Source organism: Palaemon carinicauda, chromosome 19 (assembly GCF_036898095.1).
Source record: "Palaemon carinicauda isolate YSFRI2023 chromosome 19, ASM3689809v2, whole genome shotgun sequence".
In the NCBI taxonomy this organism is placed as follows: Eukaryota; Metazoa; Arthropoda; class Malacostraca; order Decapoda; family Palaemonidae; genus Palaemon; species Palaemon carinicauda.
The window spans coordinates 122582290-122595514 of NC_090743.1; the positions used below are offsets into that span (position 1 = coordinate 122582290).

At 39.2% G+C, this 13225-nt stretch overlaps 1 protein-coding gene across 1 annotated transcript in view; it reads right to left on the reverse strand.

Moving 5' to 3' along the window:
• Positions 1-4385: 4385 nt before the first annotated feature.
• Positions 4386-13225, reverse strand: part of Sirt6 (sirtuin 6) — a 48931-nt gene continuing 40091 nt past the window's right edge. Inside the window, exon 7 of the mRNA XM_068393865.1 lies at positions 4386-7616. Within this exon, the coding sequence (XP_068249966.1) occupies positions 6969-7616 (648 nt within the window). The 3' untranslated portion in view covers positions 4386-6968. The remainder of the gene's footprint in view (positions 7617-13225) is intronic.

Genomic DNA, 13225 nt, shown 5'->3' on the forward strand with positions numbered 1-13225 from the left:
GATACAAAAGTTCATGATAAAATACTGTAATAAAACAATATATAATTTAATGTATGTGGGCAAGATGACATTTGCAAAATGAAACGAGGCTATTTGTTGACCTTAGCAACTGAAAATCGTAGGCACGGGGGCTAGACTAATCATAGCCTAGGACAAAATTTAACCAAATTAGACTTAAAAACAGCTTCTTGAATCCTATTAAGTTTGTAAATTGAGGATTTTCTGTATATAACATTCAATATAAAATACTGAATAGTGCAGTTAAATTTTTGTACAAGAAAAAATGGTTTTGTGCTCTTAAAAACCAATTTTTTTTTTCTTTTGCATACATGGAAGCATGTAACTTTGTACCCATTAAAAGTTAAATACTTTAAAAATACTACTTAGAATTTGCTATAACATTTTTGTGTATCTTACTAACAAAATTCTGTAACAACTATAAAATCCTTTTAATTTTACAATTAAAATGGTAATTAATAACCTTTATTTTCAATGGCAGCCACTAAAACTTCTCAAGGAGGATATTTTCCTGTCGTAACTTACTACCTTTCTAAAATACCTAAAATATGTTAATTAAACTTGCTGGTACAGTAGTCATGTCCACAAGTTACTGACCAACTTAGAATATACGTATGATATTCAATAAAATTTATTTGTACAAAATCTTTCCTAAGAATGATTAGAAAGGATTCAGAATTAAAGAAGGGTAGTGACATAATCACCTTAATACTGTAAAATACATTGTACATGAACACTGCTTGTTCAGTTCTAAATTCTGCTACTCTTATTTTTTCCATTGTTCTAATATCTTTCTGAGCACAACTATGAGTGCATTAGATCTTTGTCAATTGAAAAAAAGGTACAGTATCTGCTTTTATACCACAAGCATATTACATTTGTATACACACATGCAAGTAATTACTAATCAACTTGTAATGAGGATGCCTCAATCTTCAGCCCATCACTGTAGACAAGGCATTTTACTAAAAGAAACTACGTCAATTCTAGTGCAATCACAGACCTGATCTGGGGCAATTTCATCTGATAGGGACATACTATGTAGCTTATCTAACCAAAACAAGTATAAATAACCCAACCTACGTTCCTATAAATAACCTTAATTGATCTTCACCTCAAGTAAAGAAGTACTCCTGAAAGTGTATATATTGCCTGCGTGGAGATCAGTCAAAACATTCCAAGAGCATTAGTTGGTGTATTTTAATAGAAAAGGTGGTCTATTGGAAGAAAAACAAATTTCTAAAGTGATTTGTATTTTCCCTAACTATTAACTATTCAAACTCGAGTCCTTTAACAAGGTAAACACAGTTGTGGATTGTAGGCCCCATCTACTTGCAAGTTAGAGCAACTTTCACTTAGCTCTTAACCAAGGGCTTGTGAGATGGTTGAGGCGGGCAGTAAAAATTAAAGGGCTCAGGTTTATTTAGTTAGGAAAAATACAAATTACTTTTAAATATTTGAAATTTTTTCCAACAAGGATACAAACCATCTTACTATATTAGAGACTCACCCTTAAGAGGGAAGGAGTGCCTAATCCAAACAGGGTGGCTAACTAACCCAGGAAATGCCAATTCTTGGCCCTGTGGTGGAACAAAGGTGATGACTCCTGTTAAATTGCAAATGACCTGAGAATGAAGATACCACAGGTGCTAGGCTAGGTCCCTACCAGGTGACAGGAAGGTGGTCATGGAAGAACTTATATCCAAAAGGAAATGTCAATGTATGGTAATAATGACAAATGGTTTAGCATACATTACTTCTACCATACCCCTCCCCTCATCTGAGAGGATGGGGGGAGATATTTTAATGCATTACTTGACTGTAAAGAAAAGTTAAATGGCATGTAGCATCCACTCCAGTGAACAAAGGAATGAAGGCTGCACCCAAAACGGAGGGGAAGAGAGAAGAGGAGAAAGGCCAAGCATTCTTACCTCCTAGTCTTACATCACCACAGTTATCCTGGACTGAGATGCTTATTGTCCTGTGAGGAAGGTACTGTAGGTTTGCAACACAACTGTTTGAGAACCTACCTCAGGACCAGGGATAAGGTTAACAAGGGACCTTTAGGTATACTCACATGAGGTAGTGGGCAGCGAAGGTTGTCGTCATACCACACATCTGATATCCCCGACATTGTCCACTCAAACTTGGGAGGTCCTTCCATCCTCTCATATCAGCAGGTCTCATTGGGCACATCAGAATAAGCAATGTTCTTGGATATCATCTTCTGTACCATTTTAGTATAGGGAAGTCTGATGCTCCACAAGGGGAATACTCTAAATTCTCTAGATAGTATTGTCATGTCTTCAGAAGAAGAAATGGAGGATAATTTGAATATGGAGTTGTGCAAGGTGCAAGGCTAAAAATGGATCTCTGTCACAAATTCTGGATCATAGAGTGGAAAAACTAGACTGACGATGATGCCAGAAGCTTTGTGGCCAGACCTGAGAAGTCAATGAAGATTAAGAGTGAGGTGTCCAATAGCGTGGGGACATTGAACGCAAGGTGCTTAAGTGCGTAGAAGGCTAATCACATAATGACTGGTCACACCAACACCACTCAAGCAGTAACAGAGCACATGGAGACTGATTGTAGGTCACTCAAGGCTGCCGGTTTCTTAAAGGAGATTCGGTCTTATTCCCCAAGGGTGCAGAAAAACATGTGAGAAAGCATCAAGTCCTCTCCAAATAACTGCATGTTCGGTCCTACATGGCAAAGCGCTGGTAGCAGGTGTACTAACACCTGTTTTGGAACATTCCTAAAAAAGTAACCTCTTGCCGCACAGTACACATAATCCCTCCCCACATAATAGGAGAGAGATCGGTGTGTACAAATGATAAGGTATTTAGTGTCCCTTTAGCCTCTGAGAACAAGAGAACCAGAAGCAATTCAGTCACCAAAGAGACTAGTCAATACTCATTTGTCCTTTCTTTGATCGACCCGTGAATACCCTAAGGGAAGGGAGGGCACTCCACTTGATCCGAGACCGAGAGTTATATGTGCCAACATTTCATCCTGTTGGGATAATTTTCAGAGTGTATTCCTCCTTCTCATGTAGAGTACAGCTAGTGGGTACTGATATTACTTACCAGAATTGCATAGTTTTTGGCATGAATGCCATGTACCAGAGAGATCAGTCCAATCATTCAGGGTAGTGGAAGGGTGGTGTACCCTTCATCCCCACCACCAAGCTTGGTACCAGCAGGAGCAGGAAGTGCTGGTACTTCTTGCCAAGGGAATAGTTTTTGGCAGGGACTGATCCTCATACAACGCTTCGGTAGCAGCGTATGCCAATAATGTACTACTTCCCAGTGAGGCATAATCCCCGCACTACTTCTCTCTCTCTCTCTCTCTCGAGAATCATCCAGGAGGGGGGAAAAAAGGGCGGAAGCCCCAAAATTCCTACCACCATTGAGCGTGCTTGTTCCAGTCTACTTGGGAATGGTTAGTTTCCTGTATGTACCATCTCACCTTGTCAACAAGGAGAGAACTTAATCATTCTCAGTACCCCACTGTCTCTTTCACAGGGAGAAAAACGGTAGGAGTCATACGTACGCGGCTGCTATAAACTGAACTTTCACTACGATGATGCCTTCCATTCACTTTACTCCTAGAAGTTGCAACGAAGACTATAAAGAAGAAAAGGCAGAGAAGAAAGAACTCTAAATCCATCTAATATGGGATCCTGCAGGTCAATGACAATGCTATCACATGGGAAGAGATCACAAGGAATCTTGGAGACAGCTCAACCAAGTGATACTTGTACATCCTTGATGCCTTTATGGGTTAGGGAAACATTGAAGGAAGAGAAAGGTGAAAATTCTCCTCCTCCACACTTGGCCGCAGCAAAATTTTTTCTGCATAGCGAGCAACCTATAACTACTATGTACTGTAGTTTAAACAGCCGTTCCAGCTTCACTAAAGTCCTGCCCCCATCAAAGGACCATGCCATGTACTCATGAAACTTTCATGGGTAGAATCTCATTACAAACTCTACATATTTTTCAGTGGAACATTCTTCCCGAGTTACTATATATCTATTTACACACTAGTGGGAATAATTACATTTTGACAATATCCAGTTACTTGTATGTTCTACAACTTAACCCTTTTAGTGCCAACCCCTCACCAAACAATATGGAAGTAAAGCCCTTGGCCCTTTTTGGGTCACAATTCACTAAATTATCAAGACAAAACCTTTTAGAGATAGGACATTACAACTTTTTTGTCATATAGCTGAATAAATTTCCTTTTTGAAGATTCATAATTCTACAATTAGTCCCATTTTCATGCACAAATAAAAAAGGGTAATAACTGGATATGGAATATGTCCAATGGGTGACAAGGGGAGTAGAAATATCCAGACATACAATATGTTCAATGGGACTTAAAATTTTAATAATAAATTCAGTAAAGTAATTTAGGGCTCATTACTGTCAACACTTGAAATTAACAAATATACCATTCTGATTTATTCACCTATATAAATGGACAAGCAATGTCATTCCCCTTAAAATATTGTAAAGGTAAAACCGTAAATAGATTTTTAGATGGGCCTCCATTTCGTCTCTTAGCAAATTAGACATTCCCACTCATTATGAATCCTGATAGTGCCTGTATTTTCAGCGTAGTAAATCCCTCAATGCCAAACTCCTAATACCTTATGAAATAGACCCTCTTTTCCCACATAAAATGCCCCTAACTACAGCACACACTGTAATCCAAGTTTCTTTTACTTATTTCCTACTATTCAATTGCAAAATCAATTTGGCTTCGGCAAACCTATCCAGTATTGTTAATCACACAATCTGTAATGTAAAAACAATCTCGAGTACAAACTACTTAAAATAAAATTTAATCCAATGTTATTGTGATTGTTTTCAGAAATATATAGGAGTACAATCCTTGATAGTTTTAAAGATACCTTGACAGGTGGCTATTAAGCAAGAGAGATACAGATTCTACATGAATTTTAACAGGTTTTATGCTGAAACAATATAACTTGGTACTATAGAGATGGTGAGCAAAGAGCCATAACTGTACCTCCAATATTGTGTTAAAATGCATTTCGTTGTATACTACTGTTCCCTTAGTTTTAACTAAGAAAACTGACATATATGATACTGTACACAATGATAACTACAAAAATTAACTAGCTACACAATAATGAAAAGTTACACTACAACAAATGCTTACCAATAAATGAAACAAGTTTTAAGACAGTATTTACAAATTAGAATTATGGAAAAACTTTTTTAAAATTATGCCTTACATGGGACAGGATACATCTTGGTTAAAAAAATGGAACAGAATTCATCGTAATTCAAATACGATTCTCTGCTACCTAAAGTATTGGCAAGGAAAGATTCGATCACAGTACCTTGTGTATATTCTTAAGAGATCCACATGCTTCCAATCTTGTGCCTTTGCGGTTTAAAAGCTTTGTGTCGTCAGTACCAAATGCTACTAAGCATACAGTCAATACGTGATTATATTTTCAACAATAACAAGTCAACTATAGTCCATTTCCTTTACCGAGGCAGATTTGCACCGACTCACAGCGGTGCCCTTTTAGCTCGGAAAAGTTTCCTGATCGCTGATTGGTTGGACAAGATAATTCTAACCAATCAGCGATCAGCAAACTTTTCCGAGCTAAAAGGGCACCGCTGTGAGTCGGTGTAAATATGCCTCGCTAAAAGGGCACCGCTGCGAGTCGGTGTAAATATGCCTCGCTAAAAGAAATTGACTATAGTGTGTCTATCCTCATCTGGAGTGTATCCAGAGACATAAAACTAAATGAAATAAACAATAATTTTTTTTAACCAATATTCAATGCAATGCAGTAAAAATGAAAATGACAAACCTATTTTACGGCACTATTGAAATATCTTATGTCAGAAACAAATATTTACCGCACAAAAAATACGACAGTAAATAATTTACCGAACACAATATCAAAGTCAAATAAAGTAACTATACAATTCACTAAGCAATGTACATTATCTGATTTTTAATTTTCCTTCATTCCCTTTTGTCTTTCTCCCAACATATATTTCCAACTTCTGAAAATTAAAATTGCACCAAATTTCACCTCTTATAGATTAAATCTTCAAGCAAGCCATGTTAGTCTAGAAATGATTAGGTGGTCTTGGATAGCTGATTTAAATCAATGATGGCAAGCCACAAACATTGCAAAAGCTATAAGCAGTGTCAACGTGTGAATTAAAGTACCACTGCTTTGTAATGTAACTCACCTTAGAAGACCAAACTTTTATCAGATCAATTACTAATCCATAAAACTGTGAAATGTAAGTTATGACAACTCATAGAACATTAACCAGAGAAGATAAAATTTCTTTGTAGCAACCACCAAACCTGGATACCAGAGAATATGATACCTATAGTAGCATGTATATCACGCACTCAGGATTGATGGCAGAATTAGCAAACCTGGAGTATCATTTTCGTCCAAAGAAAGCTCATCTGTGAAAAATACTCATGGCTGAAGTATAATTTGTCCCCATCTTCAATACTGGAGATTTGTAGTACACTTTGATTAAAAATAACTTAAATAAGATAAAAATATTGTATCAAGAAAAATAACTTAGGTAGAACTCAAGCTGCCCTGTATCAAACAGGTGCGATGATTAAAAACTTAAAAAGATTCTTAATAGACTAAATATAAATACAACATACAAAATATCTACAAGTCCTTACTAACAAATACTAATATACGCCACAATGATGGATGAGTAATAAAGTCTCTTTAATGGAAAAGTGAGATTCATGAAAATGAGGACGTTTAAGAAAATCTATTTATGAGAGTAAATGAGAGGAATGTGGCATTTTCTGTTCTCAAAATGCTGAGACATTAATGTATCCATGTGTTAAAAACTGACAAGACCTAACATGAGAATATGTTATGCTGAAGATGCATATACATTTCTACACTAAATAACTGGTGCTTCCAACGCTAATCTCTCTTGCTTCTCTTTCACATCAACTCCTTCTGTAACTTGCTCAAAGAGAGGCTTCGTTTCTTCCTTCAATGTACTTTTTAAATCACAAACTATAATCCTAGTTTCTCCATTTTTACATTCACCCTTTATATCTTCCATACCATTCAACTCTCCGTTTGCTCTTTTCAAGTCATCGTCGTCTTCTTCTTTCACAGATTCTTTTATATCTTTAATGTCAACCTTTTCTTCACCATTCAAGTGACTCTCTGAATCCTCTACTTGTGCATTAATATCAAAATCAGTCTTAATCTTCTTTCTCTCAATCACACTTTTGTCATTGTCATTCTTGCCAGGCCTTTTATTTCTAATAACTTTTCTACTTTTTACCTTATCTGCTAAATCTGGATCTTTTACCCAACTCTCTTGTATGGTCCACTCAATAGGTTCAAAGACACCATCTACTTCTTTTGCTTTCTCTTCTGTAGAGGAATTACTGCTGTAGTTCATTATCAATAGCTTTGTTATCTTTGTTGGGTCATCATCAGGATTGTATGGCAATAGGTCAATGCCTGTGAATTCCAAGAGTTGCTTCATAACGTCGTCAACATACGCGTTGATGATCAGGTCAGCATGTCTATCCTATAAAAAAAATGTAAGGTAATACAACATGCATGATGTTTCTATACAAATTCCAAGTATAATTGTTTATAAATATTACCTAATTAACAAATGAAATTTCTTATAAATATATTAATACTATTGATAGACTTGTTAAGATATCTGAAGTTATTATTATTATCATTACCAACTAAGCCACAACCCTACTTGGAAAAGCAGGATGCTACAAGCCAACAGGGAAAGAGAGGAAAGGAAATAAATAAACTACAAGAGAAGTAATGAACAACTAATATAATATATTCTAACACTAGCAACATTCGACACAAAAACATTCACTGCAAGTTTGAACTTTCGAAGTTCCACCGATTCAACTGTCTAATAAACATGCAAGTTTACATAAAAAGGGAAAATAATCATACATACATACATACATCTACAAAGGCACTTCCCCCAATTTTGGGGGATAGCCGATATCAAACAAATGAAACAAAACAAGGACCTCTCCTCTCTACGTTCCTCCCAGTCTGACAAGGGACTCAACCGAGTTCGGCTGGTACTGCTAGGGTGCCATAGCCCACCCTTCCCCGTTATCCACCACAAATGAAGCTTCATAATGCTGAATCCCCTACTGCTGCTACCTCCGCGGTCATCCAAGGCACCGGAGGAAGCAGCAAGGCCTATCAGAACTGCGTCACAATCGCTCGCCATTCATTCCTATTTCTAGCACACACTCTTGCCTCTCACATCTATCCTTCTATCACCCAGAGCTTTCTTCACTCCATCCATCCACCCAAACCTTGGCCTTCCTCTTGTACTTCTCCCATCAACTTTTGCATTCATCACCTTCTTTAGCAGACAGCTATTTTCCATTCTCTCAACATGGCCAAACCACCTCAACACATTCATATCCACTCTAGCTGCTAACAAAGTTCTCACCCTCACTACTTCGTTCCTAACCCTATCTACTCGAGATACACCAGCTATACTCCTTAGACACTTCATCTCAAACACATTCAATATCTGTCTATCCGTCACTTCCATTCCCCACAACTCCGATCCGTACATCACAGTTGGTACAATCACTTTCTCATACAGAACTCTCTTTACATTCATGCCCAACCCTCTATTTTTTACTAATCCCTTAACTGGCCCCAACACTTTGCATCCTTCATTCACTCGCTGACGTACATCTGCTTCCACTCTACCATTTGCTGCAACAACAGACCCCAAGTACTTAAACTGACCCACCTCCTCAAGTAACTCTCCATTCAACATGACATTCAACCTCGCACCACCTTCCCTTCCCGTACATCTCATAACCTTACTCTTACCCACATTAACTCTCAACTTCCTTCTCTCTCACACCCTTCCAAATTCTGTCACTAATCGGCCAAGCTTCTCTTCCGCGCCTGCAACCAGTACAGTATCATCCGCAAACAACAACTGATTTACCTCCCATTCATGGTCATTCTCGTCTACCAGTTTCAATCTTCGTCCAAGCACTCGAGCATTCACCTCTCTCACCACTCCATCAACATACAAGTTAAACAACCACGGCGACATCACACATCACCTGTCTCAGCCCCACTCTCACCGGAAACCAATCGCTCACTTCATTTCCTATCCTAACACATGCTTTACTAACTTTGTAGAAACTTTTCACTGCTTGCAACAACCTTCCACCAACTCCATATAACCTCATCACATTCCACATTGCTTCCCTATCAACTCTATCATATGCTTTCTCCAGATCCATAAACGCAACATACACCTCCTTACCTTTCGCTAAATATTTCTCGCATATCTGCCTAACTAAAAATTTGATTCATACAACCCCTACCTCTTCTAAAACCACCCTGTACTTCCAAGATTGCATTCTCTGTTTTATCCTTAATCCTATTAATCAGTACTCTACCATACATTTTTCCAACTATACTCAACAAACTAATACCTCTTGAATTACAACACTCATGCACATCTCCCTTACCCTTATATAGTGGTACAATACATGCACAAACCCAATCTACTGGTACCATTGACAACACAAAACACATACTAAACAATCTCACCAACCATTCAAGTACAGTCACACCCCCTTCCTTCAACATCTCAGCTCTCACACCATCCATACCAGATGCTTTTCCTACTCTCGTTTCATCTAGTGCTCTCCTCACTTCCTCTCTTGTAATCTCTCTCTCATTCTCATCTCCCATCACCGGCACTTCAACACCTGCAACAGCATTTATATCTGTTTCTCTATTATCCTCAACATTCAGTAAACTTTCAAAATATTCCGCCCACCTTTTCCTTGCTTCCTCTCCTTTTCACAACTTCCCATTTCCATCTTTCACTGTCTCTTCAACTCTTGAACCGGCCTTCCTTACTCCCTTCTCTTCTTTCCAAAACTTCTAATTCTCTTCATATGAATGACCCAATCCCTGACCCCACCTCAAGTCAGCTGCCCTCTTTGCTTCGCTTACTTTGCACTTTACTTCCACATTTTTCTCTCTATACTTTCATGCTTCTCTACACTATTACTCTGCAGCCATTCTTCAAAAGCCCTCTTTTTCTCTTCCACTTTTACCTTCACTCCTTCATTCCACCATTCACTGCCCTTCCTCATGCTGCCTACAACAAACTTCTTGCCACACACATCACTGGCAATCCCAACAAAATTTTCTTTTACTAACTTCCACTCCTCCTCTAAATTACCAGTTTCTCTTACTTTCACTTCGTCATATGCCATTTACAACCTTTCTTGATATTTACTTTTTACCCCCGGTTTTATTAGCTCTTCAACCCTCACTAGCGCCCTCTTACATCTACCTACTCTATTCCCCCACTCTTTTGCTACAACTAATTTTCCTTCCATCAAAAAAGTATCAGACATACCGTTAGCCATACCCCTAAACATGTGCACGTCTTTCAATCTTCCAAACATTCTTTTAGTTATCAACACATAATCCATTAACGCCCTTTCTACCACTCTTCCATTTGCCACTCTTACCCATGTATACTTATTTTTATCTTTCTTTTTGAAAAAGCTAGAACTTATCACCATCTCTTGCTCAACACATATCTACCAGTCCCTCACCACTCTCATTTTCACCTGGTACGCCATACTTCCCAATGACACCTCCTACCTCTCCAGTGCCCACTCAAGCATTTAAGTCACCCATGACAACTACATAATTCCTTCTACCCAGTCCTTCTACACACCTAGTTAATTCATTCCAGAACTCATTCCGCTCTTCTTCACTCTTCTCACAACCTGGCCCATACGCACTGACAAAAGCCTAACATTCCCTACCCAACCTAACCCTTACCCACATTAACCTAGATGATATCTCCTTCCATTCCACTACTTTACCTGTCATCCATTCACTCAGCAATAAAGCCACACCTTCTCTTGCTCTTCCCCTTTCAATCCCAGACACTCTACCAGACATTTCACCAAACATCACTTCACTTTTCCCTTTTATCTTTGTCTCACACAAAGCCAATATATCCATCCTTCTAGTCCTAAACATACTTCCAATCTCACATCTTTTACTCTCTATCGTACTACATCCACGCACATTCAAACACCCCAAAACTAGAGTGCGGGGAGCAGTCACTCTCCCCCCAGCTCCATCTCTTTGATGTCTCACAGGATTATAATACAGGAGAGGGGGTTCCCAGCCCCCTCGTCCCATCCCTTTTAGTCGCCTCTTACGACACGCAGGGATACGTTGGCACTATTCTAATAATTTTTTATGAACTTACTACTACAATAATAATCATCTTACCAATGGCCTTGGTTGTAATAGAATTAATAATAATACTGTAATATAAATGGTACTATAATAATAACAATGAGTACTAAAGTGAAATTTTATATCCTTGAGGAGCATTAATAGGCCTATCAATTACCGTGAAAACCCACTTTCACAGGAAGCATTACAGCCTTTCCATGGTAATTTCGCTTTATAATTTGTGCAAGAGCATCAACAACGAATACTCAGACAGGATTCTCCGCCAACGCCAGTAACAGTGTGTGAAGTCATTGGGGCACTGAAAACAGGTCTCAACAAGCCATTCGGAACACAGTTTTTTGGTTATCTCTCGTGAGTGCACTAAGCACAATTCGGACCCCGAGCAAGACTGGAAGAGTACCCTAAAGAGGCTGAAAGGGGCCCTGATCGATGATAAGCCTACCCTTCAAAAGCAGGACTGCCTTTGGCGCTATGTTTCTAGAGTTATAAAGTACAGCACGGTTTTGGACAGTGCACAGTTGCATCATTTTGCATACCAGTCGGTTTGAGGTGAAGAACCTTGGCACTGATAGAGTTCACACAATGGGGATCTTTATGCTTGTGTGAGAGGTCCTAGTCACGGTAGCACATGGGAACTGATAACGCAGAGAAAAAAGAAGGGGTAAGTGATGGTGTATATACATGCTGTGACGCATCTCATGGTGACCAATCTAGCGGGACTGATCACTATGAGACCGAAGATAGCATTCCCAACTATGCCACACAAGGGAATGTCTCGTCACTCATAAGAGTGCGGAGACCAATCGCGGGTTCCTCTCACCTTATTGCGAGCCAATTTCTCTCCCCTCAGAACTGAATTATGCTTAGGGAGAGAGACAGGTGTACCTCAATTGTACAGCGGAAGGAAGAGGTGAAGGGTGGTGCCCTGCATCTTAATTGACAGTAACTGTGCTTGGGTATAATACAGAACACTGATAACAAGAGCGTAAGCCATTGTGTCGCATACCAATACACTTTCCCAGTCTGGGTTGATTCTTGATACCACACCGACTTCTTACGTGTAAGCAGAGAGAGATCAGTCTGGTTTTCTCAGACTTTTTTAATATCTTCTATTTAGAAGTAGCAGCATCTGAAGAATCTAATGAAGACAACGCAGAGGACTAGAAGAGGAGGAGGAGGAGCATACACACTTCTTGCTAGCCTTCTTCTGGGTAGAGGTCTTGGAAACCAACGATGATACTTCCACAAAGGAAGAGACCTCGGACTCTTCAAAATCAGCAGCAATAACAACAGCAGGTGTCAAAGCCTTCAGCACCTCATGGGAGAAGCAGGACTCAGGAAGACACTGCAGGGATAGCCTTAGAAGCAATGGTGTCTGCAAAAAAATACTTTCTACTGCCGAAGGAGCACCAGCAATCCCCAAGAAAAACCAACTTCTTTAGATTCAGGTTATTGTTGCACAGCCACACACAGCGAGGGACTGACAACAAGCAGACGAGGTGGTTGCCCCAGTTTAAAAAAGGGATTTTGACGTAGGAAAAATCTATTTCTGGGCGAGGGACCTGTGCCGCCCAGTGAATAAGCTCCATTTAGCACTTATTCTTAGGTAATTTACTGCTAAATATACCAGAGAAAAAATGTAAAGGAGTGCTAGGTTAACTAGCTCGCTCACCTATTGGTGTCGGTATAAAATTGGGCGTATAATCCAGAGGTCCCGCACTATTTAGATTCATCCACGACAAAGATCCCAATAGAGGAGAGCCGTTCAACCTCACTCGGCACCACAAACTCTGCATCCGCTCAGAACCCAACTCCTTAGCACCCAAAATTTGGGGACTCCAAGGGAGAGGAGCTGGGAGGGTTCACTGGGCGGCA